A 13,883-nucleotide genomic window follows, 5' to 3' on the forward strand; every position below is an offset into this window, starting at 1 on the left:
CTGGAAAGGCTCTAACTACACAGTTCCTCAGAAACAGGGACTCCGTGTGCAATATACAGAACTACAGCCACAGAAGGACTTGAGCACTGCTTTAAAAAACACAGCTGATGTGGCATCAGAAGCAGAGGGGCAGGGAGCTGCTTACCTCAGAGGAAAAGTTCATAAAAACTACTACAGTGGCAATCCCAAGTCACCTGTTAGGTGCAGCTGACTCAAAAGGACAAACTTCTGTCAGGTTTTTTGAAGCTAATAAACTGGCAATGGTAAATAACTGAGGCTGGTTCTCATTCAGTATGAAATCTTACACAACTGGCAGATCTCCTTTATGTATTTTTACTAATTCATTGAAGAGAAAGTCTATGTGATTAACAAGTTAATTTACATGCATAGCAGGAACGTGCTTGTTGTGCCTTCAGGAATCGGTGCAGACTTGCAGCTGTCATACTGGCTTATAATGGAGACGTGAAAGCATTCTTTAACAAAACACATACATAAAGAAAATGTACTTCTATACTCACAGTTAAGGGCAATACCTACTTTTGTCACTAGTGCAGATAGACAATCCCAAAGTCATAAGTGAGGCTGCATCCAAGGACCACATCATTGCACCAGCATTTTAAAGTCTAAAACCCAAGTCTAAATTATTTTTAGTGGCAGTTTAGCAGAACCACCAATTAAAGTTTTGTTCAAAGACTTGCTTCAAAACTGATCCAAGATCTGCAAGAACTGTCAAAGCAGAAGCAGTAAAAGATACCCTGCTAAGCAGAAAGTCTGTACTACAGGATCCCCATTTACAAGAAGATACAATAGTGAAAAAGTGTCAGCTTTTACAAAAGTCAGTCAGTCCTGAGAGCCTGAACTGACAAAACAACAAGTGCAGACAGACTGACTTTTGTTACAAGGTGTGGTTTTGCTGTTCATGTATCACAGAAGCATTTTAGAGTACACATGAAGTAGCTCAGGAGACAGCTTTAAGGTGCTTTAAAAGAACAAAGTACTTGTGGTCATGCTTTACCTAGCCATGTCCCACAGGGCCAAAACCCAAAGACCTCACAAAATCTGGGCTAAGCGCTTGGCTCTACCACACACTTGAATGAGTAATTAAGACCCAGAAGTGGCAAACATAGATGCACGCTACTTATGCAAATGATAATTGTGCAGTAAGTTTCAAGACAGCATCATTTTTAGCTATGGGAATTGAGAGAATAAAACCTGCTTTTCTCACAAGAGACCTAATAAGTACAGAACCTTAGTACAGGACGATGTGGAAATGGCAAGTGCACCAGTCAGATTCATACCAAATTTACAAATTTACCAAATTAAATTAATTGCATTTAAAATGCAAGTATTTCTGGAGAAGCACTTCAGGTGCATCCTCTGCAGCTGACTGTGGAGCAGTGACACACGGAAAATCAGAATAAAGGATTCTTCAGTTGTGAACCAGCAGACTATAGGACAGCAGTAGGAATCTAACAGGAAGCAATGCAGTTAAATCCACCACTGCAGAACAATTCAGCTACTTGAGCAGAAGATACACAGAGTGTGCGTGGATGTGCATCACTTCAAATAAAAAAACACCCTTCCCAAAAGCTCCCAGTAAGAAATGATTCTGCAGCAACAGCCAGTGTGTCTCTTAAAAATTCACACTCCTGCTCCCCCAGTGCAGTCAATATTTTGTTTTCTCCACTTCTCTGTCCTGTCTATTTACATTTGAAGTCTCTCAGAGCAGGGATGGGTTATGATGACTCCAAAGAGCTTAGCCAAGAGCACACCTTTCTCTTATTGGGTCAAAAATAAAAAAAAAAAAAAGTGGAAAGATGCATTAATTGGAGGAAAACATATTTACTCTCTGGCTCTAGCTGAGGTTACACTGTGCAAAATCCCTCAGTGAAGTCAGGCGTTTCCAATTCCAGTCAGGCCACAGACTAAGAGTTGCCTTTCAACCCACTTCAGCTTTAAAGAGAGGCTAGTTCTTTTAAGGAGAATCAGGAGGTTAAAGATGATGCTCAAAATTTAGGATCAACATTGTAAAACTTGGGATCCTCTAGAGAGGGGTACTTTTAAGAAGTCCTCAGCCCCCATCCCCTGCTACCCGTAAGTACTCTGTATTCAGCAACTCTCAAATCAGAGCATTTCTGCTATTGCCTACATAATGAGTTAACTATCAAGTAACAAAAATCACTAGCCCATGCTAATTTTATTGGACATAACTACAATAAAAGACAGGCTGTTTTCAATTTTTGACAAAACATCCTAACCACTGGTCTTTCCATTACCTTTCAGGCTAGGTAGGGAGTGATCAAACAGCACTGAGAGCAATCTCTGCCTCTCCATCATGGTAGCTCTAACGGCCTTTCACAAGACCAACAGAATAATCATACTATGCACTGTAATCTGAAGTGGTTGTTTTATTGAGGTTCCATTGAAATGACAGTCATTAATGAAGCTGCACTTTGACTTGTCAAGGAATACTGAAAACACTTTTCTGCCAACATTACATAAATATGGTTGTCTAAACCCCACTGAATTATCTTAATTACCACCTCAAATTAGGGTTTTTAAAGCTTGAGGTTTGTTTTTTTCTATTCAAGTTATAATTTCAAAACTGAACAAAAAATCATGGTGGATAAGTTATCAGAACAACATACAGTAGCATATGTAATTAAGAATATAGAGATATATGTAAAATACATACATTCTACATTTGTGGCAGAAGAAAAGACTCTGCAGCTTTGTTTTGAAAAGACTGAAGGGGAAGAAACTGAGAGTGGGGGAAGTAGTAGAAAGGCTACAGCAAAACTGGTGTTGAAAAAAAACCCCAACTATTTCCAAATTTACTTGTTATCCATTAACACTGTATCTCATAAACCTACAGAATAAAAGCCTTCACAAAGTATTAGGCACTCACTTGGGCAGAAATGGACACTGTTACTCACTTCTACTGCTTTTCTGTGCATACTAGTGATGCTATGCCAGCGTGATGGCACTGAGAGGGCCTGGGCAATGGAGAACTTCCGAGCTGGGTGGTTAGGAAGGCAGGTAGGGAGAAGCTGCAAAAAAAAGTGGTGGGAAGAGTTTAAAGGTCTCTGTGATCTCACTGATCTCCATGACAATCACACAAAACTACAGAGGGATAGATGAAAGCACAGGGAAGAACAGAAAAAAAACCAAAAAAACAGCCCAAGAACTATGAACAGCTTGAAAGAAGATGCAAGTAAAATAGGGTTTAAATCAAAAACAGGAAATAAATTTGGCACCTGAGATAAGAAAGTCAAAGCTGGTGTGAAAGAGAGGCATGCAGGAGGTTAAGCAAAGCTGCCCATGAGTCAGCACCAACCCAGGCATCCACTGCAGCTGCATGAGCGGAGCATCTGGTAAACAGATCCCTGCTAATTATGTCTATTAATTATGCAACTGTTACCATAACACCGTTCAATGGAATAGCTTTATTTTACCTAAAATAATGATGTTATTTTAGCAGGATCATTCTCCTCTGTGTAAAAAATGTTATTAAAGAAGATTATATGTTCTTCTTGTCCACTGAGAACAAGACAAAAAGAAAGAAACTTAATTTGCACAAAAGAAGGTTTAAATGAAACCTAAGGATGAAGGCTTAGTATGGAAACTAAGAGGCTGCAAATCCTCGTGCAGGAGTGGGTCTGCCTTTCTTAACATCAGACGTGAGACACCTACCCAGGATGGCTGGGGGCCATGCAGGTGGCATCGGGGTGAGGAACCACCCTTAGCTCGGCGGCTCCTGCATTCAGCTCACCGGGCCTCACGCAGCCAGTTCGTTCCCCGGCATTTTAAGCTGTGTGGTATGTGCCTGAGGGCCCACGCAAGAGGGCTGCTGGCGTGACGAAGGCTGAGGCTGGCGTACCCTGAGGGTCAGATCCACAGTCACGGCTCTCCCGGATGAGGACAACACGTGAGCCCACCTCTTCTCCACTGATTCCCGGTGCGCAGGGCGACGGCACCGGGGCACCTTTGCGACGGCGGCGCCCGGCGGCCCCCTGCGGGTGGGGACGGAGCGGCCACCAGAGGCAGCTCCTGCGCTTTGCTGCAGCCGCCGGGGCTGTCCTGGCTGCTTCTGGCCCTGCCGGGACTGAAGGGACGCTGCCTCTCTGTCACGGTTCTTGCTGAGGCCAGAGGCGCGCTCAGCCCGGGACAGGGGCCCTTTCTCTCCGGGGACCGGGCGCCAACGCCCGCAGAGTGCCATTCCCGAGAGCAGCAGCCCTCAGGCTGCCAGCACACGGGCCCAGGGCGCTCCGCTCCGCCCTGCCCGCACAGCCGCCCCGCAGGCCGCGGCCCCGGCGGCACGGCCCGGCCAAGCGGCGCCCACCCGCCCTACCGGGGCACAAGCGCGGCGGGCCCGGCCGCTGGCGGCAGGCAGCCCCGCGGGGCTCGGCGGGGCGGGCGCGGAGGCGAGGCGAGGCGGGCCGGGGCCGCCCCCCGCCGCCAGCAGAGGGCAGGGCCGGCCGCCCCGCTCCTCCCGCCGCGCCGCAGCGACATCCGCCGCCGGCGGGAAGGGGCCGGCGCGGGGCCGGTGTTGGCGCCGCGCTCCCGCCGCCGTCTCGCTGCCGGGGGCCGCGGGCCCCGCCGCCGGCCGCAGGATGCCGCTGGGGCTGAAGCCCACCTGCAGCGTGTGCCGCAGCACGTCCTCCTCCATGTGGAAGAAGGGTGGCCAGGGCGAGATCCTGTGTAACAACTGCACCGCCCGCTCCGCGCCGCCCGGGCCCGCCGCCTTCGCCACCACTTCGGCTGCCGCCCAGCACAGCAACGGCGGCGGCGGCGGGAAGCAGGTGAGCCCGCCCGGGACGGGTCTCGGCGGGGAGGGCCGGGCCGGGCCGGGGCCGCCGTACCTCCGCCCGGGGCAGCGCCCTTCCGCGTACTGACTCGGCGGTTTCCCCCCTAGAGCAAGCAGGAGATCCACCGGCGCTCCGCCCGGCTGCGGAACACCAAGTACAAGTCGGCGCCCGCCGCGGAGAAGAAGGTCTCCACGAAGGGCAAGGGGAGGAGGCACATCTTTAAGTTAAAAAACGTAAGGCGGTGTGCGGCTCGTTGCGGGCCCGGGGAGGGGCGGCGGGCCCGGGGGGGCGCCCTGTCCATCCCCCGAAGAGACGGACCCCGAGCAACCACCCCCGCCCCGGCGTTGGGCCCCGGCGCGGCCGCAGCGCCAGCCCGAGAGCGGCGGGGAGCGGGCGGGGAGCGGCTGGTGCCGGCGCCGGCGCCTTCCTCGGCAGCCGGGCCCTTCTCCGGCGGGAGGGAGCTGCGTGAGTAGGAGCCGTGTGAATGTAGTACCCGCTTCTCCACTTAAAATCCTGAGAACGAAAACGCTAACTGTATTGTTTTCCATTTTAAAGTGCAGTAGTTTGAAATGTTTGCACCCGATTTCTTGTCTTTACTAATTTTCTAAGAAGCTAATGTATCAGTATGTTGTTTGAAAGATAAAAAAACCCCAACAACCTGGAATTACATCGTATGATTGATTTGTTCTAACACTTTCGGTCTTCCATTTCTGTATTCTTTTCGTAGCCCATCAAGGCTCCCGAGTCTGTATCCACTATAATTACAGCAGAATCAATCTTTTATAAGGTATGGTTTATGCAGATTTGTTTGCAAAATAGATCTTGCTGTTCCTTTTTCAAATTTCAAGGATTATCACAGATAGTGAAAGCACTAGAGATGTATTCACAGAGACCATTCTTCCTTGCCTAGCAGTTGTGTACGATGTTCCTTTGCCTTATGTTATAGCCGTTAAATCTTGCAAGGTGGTTTACGACTGTAGCCTACGTACATGTCGTCCCCCCATTTTTTTCTTCCAAGAAAAAGATGCATCTGGTTTCCTTAGTAGTGATTGCAGTCAAGGTTTTTAAACTTTTAAGTTTCACTGTGCAGAGGTCAAGCAAAGGTGACTATAGCTGATGATTTAAATTTATGTGATGTTCCCTACCTTGGGCACAGAGAATATTGCCCGTGGAAGGGATGGGTTGCACTGCCCTAACATCTAAACGGGCTCCCATTTCAGAGCTGGGTGCAAGCAGTGTTGAACACCCTGGGAACAAGGTCGGTTGACTATTGCAATGAAAGCAGAAGCTAGCCTTCTCACGCTTGCTAAGGTGTTAAGTGTTCTGAAGTTCTGGAATTTGCTTTTGTTTCCTGGTAGTACAAACAAACCATTTGAAATGTCTTTTTGCCAAAAGAAAAGGTCAGGGCTATGGGAGACCGCACAGCCAGAGGAGAAGTGGAAGACTCAGCTTCCGTATGCTCTCTGGAGACCTGATGCTTCGTGTCTGGCATCTAAGATGACGCTCTGCTGTTGACTAGTTCAGAAAAGAATTAATGTCTTTTTATTGCGTGTTTTTGTTTTTTATAAGAAATTCCTAAGAATTTGTCAGAAGTTTTATTTACCCTGATCTCTGTTCTGATACTGTGCTGTGTTGAGAAGGGGATTGTTTGGGGTTTTTGTGTTCCTTTTATCTTTTGCAAAAAAAAAAAACCCTCCTGGATGATTCTTGGCAAATTATGATCTTAATAGTGCAGGCACTGCCTTGTGCTGTGTGACACTGTTGTAACATGTAGTGAATTGCCTTTGCTGTGCAGCCTTGCGTGTTACGGAGCACCGTGGAAGGTGGCAGGAGGTGGATCCGTGTTTTGGGATTCCTTTGCATTCAAATCAGTGAACTTCTTTGTAGACAGAAAGCTGCTTTCCCTGCGCACACAGGGAAATCAATATAGTTACCTTTTCTAGAAGGTGGTGTTGCGCTCTCGTGTTTCTGGTAGAGTGAGGCCATCTCCACTGTGCAGCCAGGAGGTGTAGGCTCGGACTCCTGGGCACTGGGTGACTGCAAAACCAGTGCTGATGACTGCTTAAGTGAGACTGCACTCTTATCTTATGCCACCATTATTTTGCATGTGGCTGAATTAAGGCTGTCTTTCAAATTTGGGGTAATTTGAGATACTTAAGATATGAATCAGAGTCATAGAATGAAACTTACAGAATCAGATTGTTTAATTATCGTTTGTATGTTCTAGGGGGTATACTATCAAATTGGAGATGTTGTTTCAGTGGTCGACGAGCAGGACGGAAAAACATACTACGCTCAGATACGTGGGTTTATTCAGGACCAATACTGTGAAAAGAGTGCTGCGCTAACCTGGCTCATTCCTACACAAGCCAGTCCCAAAGATTGTTTTGATCCAGCATCCTATATCATAGGTAATCTGTAGGCCTTCATTTTATACAGCTATTTATATGTGCCTAGAAGAAGGCAGAGTTGTATTTTTTTAAGTGAACTTACTAGCTTGTCAAGATCATTTATGCAATTTCCGCATTTTAGACCCTAATCCTGTAAGCGTCTTGTTTACTTCAATAACCTTTTTTATTTATCTTGCGTATAACATATGATTAGCATTACTGCAGTGAGTGTGATTATCTTAAGTATTTGTGCTCACAGACACAATTATAGTCTTGCAACTTTAAAGATCAAATTGTTACTCCATAGATAGAGGCACAGTTATTAAAATCTGATACCAGTCCAAGCTGTTTCTTTTAAAGTGACCTGAATTAGCTGATCTTCATCTTGGGTACTTAAAATATGTAAGGCATAGAGAGTGTTCTGCTACTGATTATAAAACTATTAATAATTCAGAAAAGTTCTTTTGAAAGGCCATAAATAGTATCTATTTAAAATACATTACCTGAAGTACTTCACACAAATAACTGAATGCTTCAAACTGGTTTGGGGTGGGGGTGTCAGGCCAGCAAAATAAAGGTAAGTTTCTTGCCTAGTGTTTGAGGCTACTTTGCTAGGAAACTCATTCACTGAAAAGGTGCATTCTCTAAGGGATGCTGGCTCTGGCTGCGTATTTTTAAGTCCTGCATACTCCAATTTTATGCCTTTAAGTTTTGTCGTTGAAGAATCCTTTTTTTTTTCTCCTAGGACCAGAAGAAGATCTTCCAAGGAAAATGGAATATTTAGAATTTGTTTGTCATGCACCTTCGGAATATTTCAAATCTCGATCATCTCCCTTCCCTACTGTTCCTACAAGACCAGAGAAGGGCTATATATGGACTCATGTGGGACCTACTCCTGCAATCTCCATTAAAGAAACTGTTACCAACAATTTATAATTTTTTTAAAGGAATACTTTGGACGAGTTATTTTGGGTGTATTCTCAGGTCTGTGAACCCCATACAAGAAGTTTAAAAAAATTATAAAATACTCATTTTACTTTATGGATTATGGTATTTATTTTAATTTATATCAGATCTTTGAAGTGGAAGGTTTCTTTCCATTTGATGCGTCATTTCCGTGCTCTGTTCTTCAGGCATTATTGCTTATTTTGGGACAAACCCACAAGTTTCATGTCATCTTCCAACTCTGGTGAGCAAATAATTGACTTCTGAAAGTTGCCTTTAGTGTTTTTATTTTCTAACTTATTTTCCAGAAAAGGAGTTAAAGACATAATCATCCAGTACTTCATATACTTGTGTATATATATACACTTGTATATATACTTGCAGTTTTTGTTTACTTCTTAAATAATTTAAGACTAGCTCCAAGTAAATGCTAAACTTGGTCAGTGATGCAGTTAACAGTTTTCTGTTATACTGGAGACAGGAGTGAACTACTTAGGTTTTAGTCTGAAGAGAAATCTATCATCTGCAAAGCAGTACTCTATTTAAGTCACCTTTAAAGGAATTTTGTTCAATTGAATCTAAAATATGGGCCTACATGTGTAGCTTCCTGCTAAACTTTGCTTATGTAAGGGGACAAATTTCTTGGAAGGCTGGATGCAGATTTAAAAATTAATGTTGTTTGGCCTTGCCATCCTGGCATCCTCGTGACAGAAATGTGTCTTCATCTCCTGAGCCAGCCAACACTGATGTATGATTTGAGTTTGTGTGTGTGTTAGCTGGGTCTCTTAAAATTGATTTTAAATTGTTATTTTGCAATTAATGACAGTAGAGAAAAATCCTCAAGTAACTCAGATGAAAAAAACATTCGCTAAGGAAAATAAGAATGATTTTATATATTGACAGTCTCAGTATATTTAAACAGCAGAATGGGAAAAATGCTGCATACTAAAATACCAATGTTCTGCACTAAACATTTTACAAGCCAGTCAGCTCCAGACACTATGAGATGTGATTCTATGGCCGGAACTCCCTGGGGTTAATGGTTCTCACTAGAGCAGGATCAGTCCTGCTAGTTTTAACAGTTTCCAGCACAGACCACTCAATTTTATTTCATTTTTTTAATGTGAATTTTGCTAATTTTGGAGATGCAAACATAACTAGTAGAAATTGAGTGACTCGATAAAACATACAAAGCTGTCATTAAAATCATGACAGATTATTTGTGACATAATCCATTAATAATACTTACTTTTGTCTTCAGAGTAAATAAAAACAGTAACAGGGTTACAAATGCAGTTATTCTTCCAGCTTGCAGTATAGTTATTGTATTGTGGGAGCTAAGGCAGAAGAGGCAACCTCTTAGCTCAAAAAGGTCAAGCAGAATGTAAATCAGTGAAAGAAAAACGCTCAAAATATTCAATCTAAAATAATTCTAATATACTTCCAGCTACAGTCTAAAAAAGATAAAATGTATTTTTTTTTTTTTCACCTCCCTTAGTATTTTTTTGTTTTTGATGATACTAGGGAGTGCTAAAAAATAATCCAACTGGGCAAGGATTCTGATGGGAAGTTCCCTAAAAAATGTGGAACCACAGGCAGTGTCTTATTAAAGCATTGTAACTTTATAGATACTTGAACAATTGCGCTGTCTTTGTTTTTTTTATGTCCAGAACATCAGCCAGTAACATGGGAAGGATGACTGACAAGCTTCTTACAGACACAGGTGAAAGAACAGGACCTCAGAGAGCAATGTCTCTGTGAAAATTCCTCGTATTAGGAAGAGCAAAAGGAAGACCTGCAAAATGGACTCTACAGCAGAAGCGATATTATAGGATCACATGGGGAAAAGCTTTGATGCCCTGCAGCTGAAGGAGCTGAGCTCACCCATTCTCTCTTTTCTTGTTCGGTATCTCCCATGCCAAAATTTAGGTACGTTTCATTCTTGCATCATTGGACTGTGAGTGGATATACTACTGGTGAATTTATGGCCATGTGTTAAGCTTCAGAGTTTGATGACCCGCCAACAGACATTCCCGTTAAGCAATTTTAGATCTAAAGATGGACTGTGGAGCTAAGAGCTGGAAGAGCATATATAATATACTGAGTAAGGTACAGAATATGCAGGATGCGCCCTGATACATACATTGCAGTTCCATCTCCTGCAGGAAGAAAATACCCTTTTTGTAGTTGTAGAAAACAAAATCCAAAAACATTTGCCTTGCAGAACAGGAAAAAGTTTCCACGACAGAAATAACACAGACTTTTTTTAAAACTACTTCTAGAGGAGAATTTTCACTTTTGTGTCTTTGTAAGAGAAATAATAAAAGAGCTTGAAAAGGAAAAATCATGGACTTAAGCAATGTACTTGCTTCTCAAGGTGTAAGAGGCACTCAGTGAAGTCGTTTGGTTGGCAATTGTACGCAGGTTAATAATAGCAATACTCATCCAAATAAAAATAAAGAAGCAAACAAAACTTTTCTAGTGACTGATAGCTCAACTAAACATAGGAAATAAAAAGTAACAGCTTTATTTGCTGAAAACAAAGCATTCGGATTTCATATATGTGAAGACTGCCTATTAAATACTCAATATTTTTTCAGCATATTTTTATATTATTGAAATGGAGTCTTCGTTATGAAAAGCCATACTCATTGAAATGGAAAAATGACTCGCTTCAGATGCATACATGCAAATAATTTTTTCTCAGGTAGTTGTCTGTCATATATTTGTAGGCACTGGGTCTGTAGTAAATTTTTTACCTCTAAATTGCCTGAGTGAGTATTGTTGAAGATGTGGAGATTTGTATTTGAAGGCTGGATCAAGGGGAAAAATACAAGGGCTGTATTTTCTAGAACTGAATTTATTCAATTTTCCAGGTTTTAATAATTTATGCCTAGAAACTTTTTGATAAGCACTGTAGTGGCATACCCATGGGGTTTACATTCTAACAAAGGCTTTTTAATTCTGCTGCTTTGTTGGGGTGTCTGCATCTCCTTCCAACGCCTGAACGTGAGGACCAGAGCTACCTGGGCCAGTACAGACAGCCTTGGGTGGGCAGGATCTGAGCCCATTACAGAGTAGAAGCCAGACTTGGGACCCAGTTAACAGATCTGGCCTTAGACCAACTTTTTTCCCTTCCCTCCATGCCCAAGAGCCCCTAGCTGTTCGGTTTTCTTCCTCAACACTTTGCACCTCACCAAGCACAGCAACACACGCTGACTGAACATGTGAGCCCTGAACTTGCAGAGAAGCTACAATGGTTGCATTTGGTGCTATAGACCAACACTGACCATTTCAACCTGAAGAACGGGCTGAGAGACAATGAAAAGCCTAACAATCAGTAAGTGGAACTTTGCGGTTTTCAACACACAGGGTAAGTGTATATATATATATACACACTTTTTTTTTTTTTTTTTTTACTATCCTCACATTGCAATTCCAGCCTTCAAGGAAGAAAAAGCAGTATGGAAGATGTGAATAGAAAATGTTAAGAAATTAGATTAGATTTCCTTCTCATGCCACCAAGACAACCAGAAGATGTAGGAAAAGTAGCAAAATACTAACCCGGTTCACTCCAGCAGAGGTCCCAAGTGGTACTGTTAACAGCCTCTTGGTTTGTAACACTTATCTGAACAAGCGGTTTGCATCATTTCCGTGTACTTTGGAAGTGAAAGCCAGCAATAGTACTCCAGCTGCTTTAATACCCTTGTCCTAGGAAAAGCGCAAGCAGTAGTTACAAGACTGCAAAATACACATTTCAGCATGCACCTTGAGCACAACAGGATTGCCAAAGTGTGAATGAAGAAAAATGTCCCCCTGCTTGTGCTCAGTGCTGTTCCCCTTGGCTTTCTTTGCATACTCTTCAAACCCAGGTTTCTTTACATCCACAGCTCCCAGAGGGCCAAGAACACAAGGTGATGAATTGTCAAAGATGACTGATGAACAGTGACAAGCAACGGTGCTGAACAGTAAGTTTTATACTGGTGATGGTATACAGGATGATTTATGCTGCCTAGATTTCAAAAGTCTGTGTCTGTGATCATCTCTGATGCTTTCTGGAGCCTGTGTGCTGAAGATGAGGCTTACGCAAAGAGGGTGACTTTTCCCTTCCTTCCACATTGGAAATGTATATTTAATAGATGTTGTGAATAGTCTTATTTCCCCTACATCGCTGAAAAAGCAAGTAAAAGGAAACCAGCAATTGCCTAATTAAGGAAGGTGGGCATTCACTGCTGATGTTAACATCTCCACTAGCAAATATGGATGGTTTGTATGTCACACAAACCTGCAAAAGGACACGAAACTTTCCCAGGAGCCGCTAATGTGCTTTGCCTGAGGCAAGGCAGTCATTGCAGCAGCCCATACTGCTCAATGCATCCAAAGCAAGCAGGCTCCTGTTGCATTTAGGGTGTAGCCCTTCTTATTTACATTTTTTTAACCTGTTAGCCTAATCTGCCAACTACTTGGAAATTGAAGCCAATTTCCAAAATTGTGGGAATCTGCATACAGAATTTTCCAGTTACCTCTCCTGAAGGCATCATGACATAGCAGAGTGAAAATGTTATTTAGCTGGTTTACAGAGGAACAGCTTTATTTTTTTTTCTTATGTCCTGCACATGGAGGTGGAATCCCAGGAGATCTTCACTTACTGTTTTTCCACCAGGATCTTACTGATACTGATCCTTCACACTAGTCATCGTTCTGCACTGGGTGTTTTGTCCATGTGTTTCCCATCTTCTGAAATATCACAAAACAATTAGTGACTATTAACTTCAAAACAAGAATTGACTGTAGGAAGTATAATGAATGGCCAAGGGAAAGCTTTGTCATTCTTTCTCAAGAAACAAGGTCTTTACCTATGAAATCTTGATCTCTGTGCACCTATTGGTTCAGAGCTGGATGCATAAACTAGCTGTAAAGTCTGACTGCACAAACTAGTCATGGCATTAAGGATTTAAATATTACATACACGTTCAACAGAACATCATCAAACGTTATAAGCAAATACCAGGTAGCAAAGCTTACTGAAAAACTTACCCATGTTCATCCCCTGCATACAACCAATAGTGGGATGGTTGTACAGTGTGTAAGGAAGCCTTTTGTGTCAAGAAGATCAATAGTTTTTCATGGTGCTGATCTTACTAACTTCTGGTTCAATCTTCCTGCTTTCTTAGTTCTTTTGTTTCTAAACTGCTTAGTAACAGACTACTGCTAGGCAGGATAAAAGATTCGTCCCCTTTTCAAACAAACTGTGGAGGAAATGGAAGCGGATGCTGCATTTGTCGTTGGCCAAAACAAAACCGAATCAAACTACTTCATACCTGCAGTTTGCAGAGCCTGTCTGTGGCTTAATTGCTCCCTCTGTCAGGTACATGGAAATGGTATGCTGAAACTTTAACATATCCATGTAAGGCTATAGATAGAAACACATACTGTGGGATAATGACAGGAACGTACATTGTGACATGCTTCCTCCATAGGCTTTCAAGTCAAGCTTAACCTGTTCATAAGGACCTACAGCCCACCCTGAGTAAGTTGAGACTGTCAAAAAAGGAACTGACAAGTTCACTGTAGCTTTTAGTGACCAACATTTTTGACCAACCCGCTACAGTACTTTGAGGTAGAAACAGTGCCTCTTGTAGAAAATTAGTGTAACAAAACTCAGTGCAAGATCTGGGGAAAATCTGTTTAACAACTCTCTTAACAAACTGGTTTTACACACTCACATTAATGCCATGAA

General features: G+C 43.1%; 1 protein-coding gene across 4 annotated transcripts; it reads left to right on the forward strand.

The window, feature by feature from the left end:
• The first annotated feature begins 4,528 nt into the window (after window positions 1-4,528).
• On the forward strand, window positions 4,529-10,487 carry GATAD1 (GATA zinc finger domain containing 1). Of its 4 annotated transcripts, none has more exons than XR_005103855.1 (7): window positions 4,529-4,802; window positions 4,916-5,041; window positions 5,536-5,595; window positions 7,036-7,219; window positions 7,944-8,182; window positions 8,272-8,387; window positions 9,814-10,487. XR_005103855.1 is itself a non-coding variant. In XM_037385064.1 (6 exons), the coding sequence occupies exons 1-5, from the start codon at window positions 4,614-4,616 to the stop codon at window positions 8,132-8,134; spliced, it is 750 nt and encodes a 249-aa protein (XP_037240961.1). In that variant the 5' UTR covers window positions 4,529-4,613; the 3' UTR covers window positions 8,135-8,182; window positions 9,814-10,487. The 4 variants fall into 4 exon arrangements, 1 of the variants encoding a protein (XP_037240961.1); XR_005103856.1 differs by having other exon boundaries at window positions 8,332-8,387; XR_005103854.1 differs by having other exon boundaries at window positions 7,944-8,387.
• Window positions 10,488-13,883: the final 3,396 nt, after the last annotated feature.

This window comes from Falco rusticolus, chromosome 4 (assembly GCF_015220075.1).
Source record: "Falco rusticolus isolate bFalRus1 chromosome 4, bFalRus1.pri, whole genome shotgun sequence".
Classification (NCBI taxonomy): domain Eukaryota; kingdom Metazoa; phylum Chordata; class Aves; order Falconiformes; family Falconidae; genus Falco; species Falco rusticolus.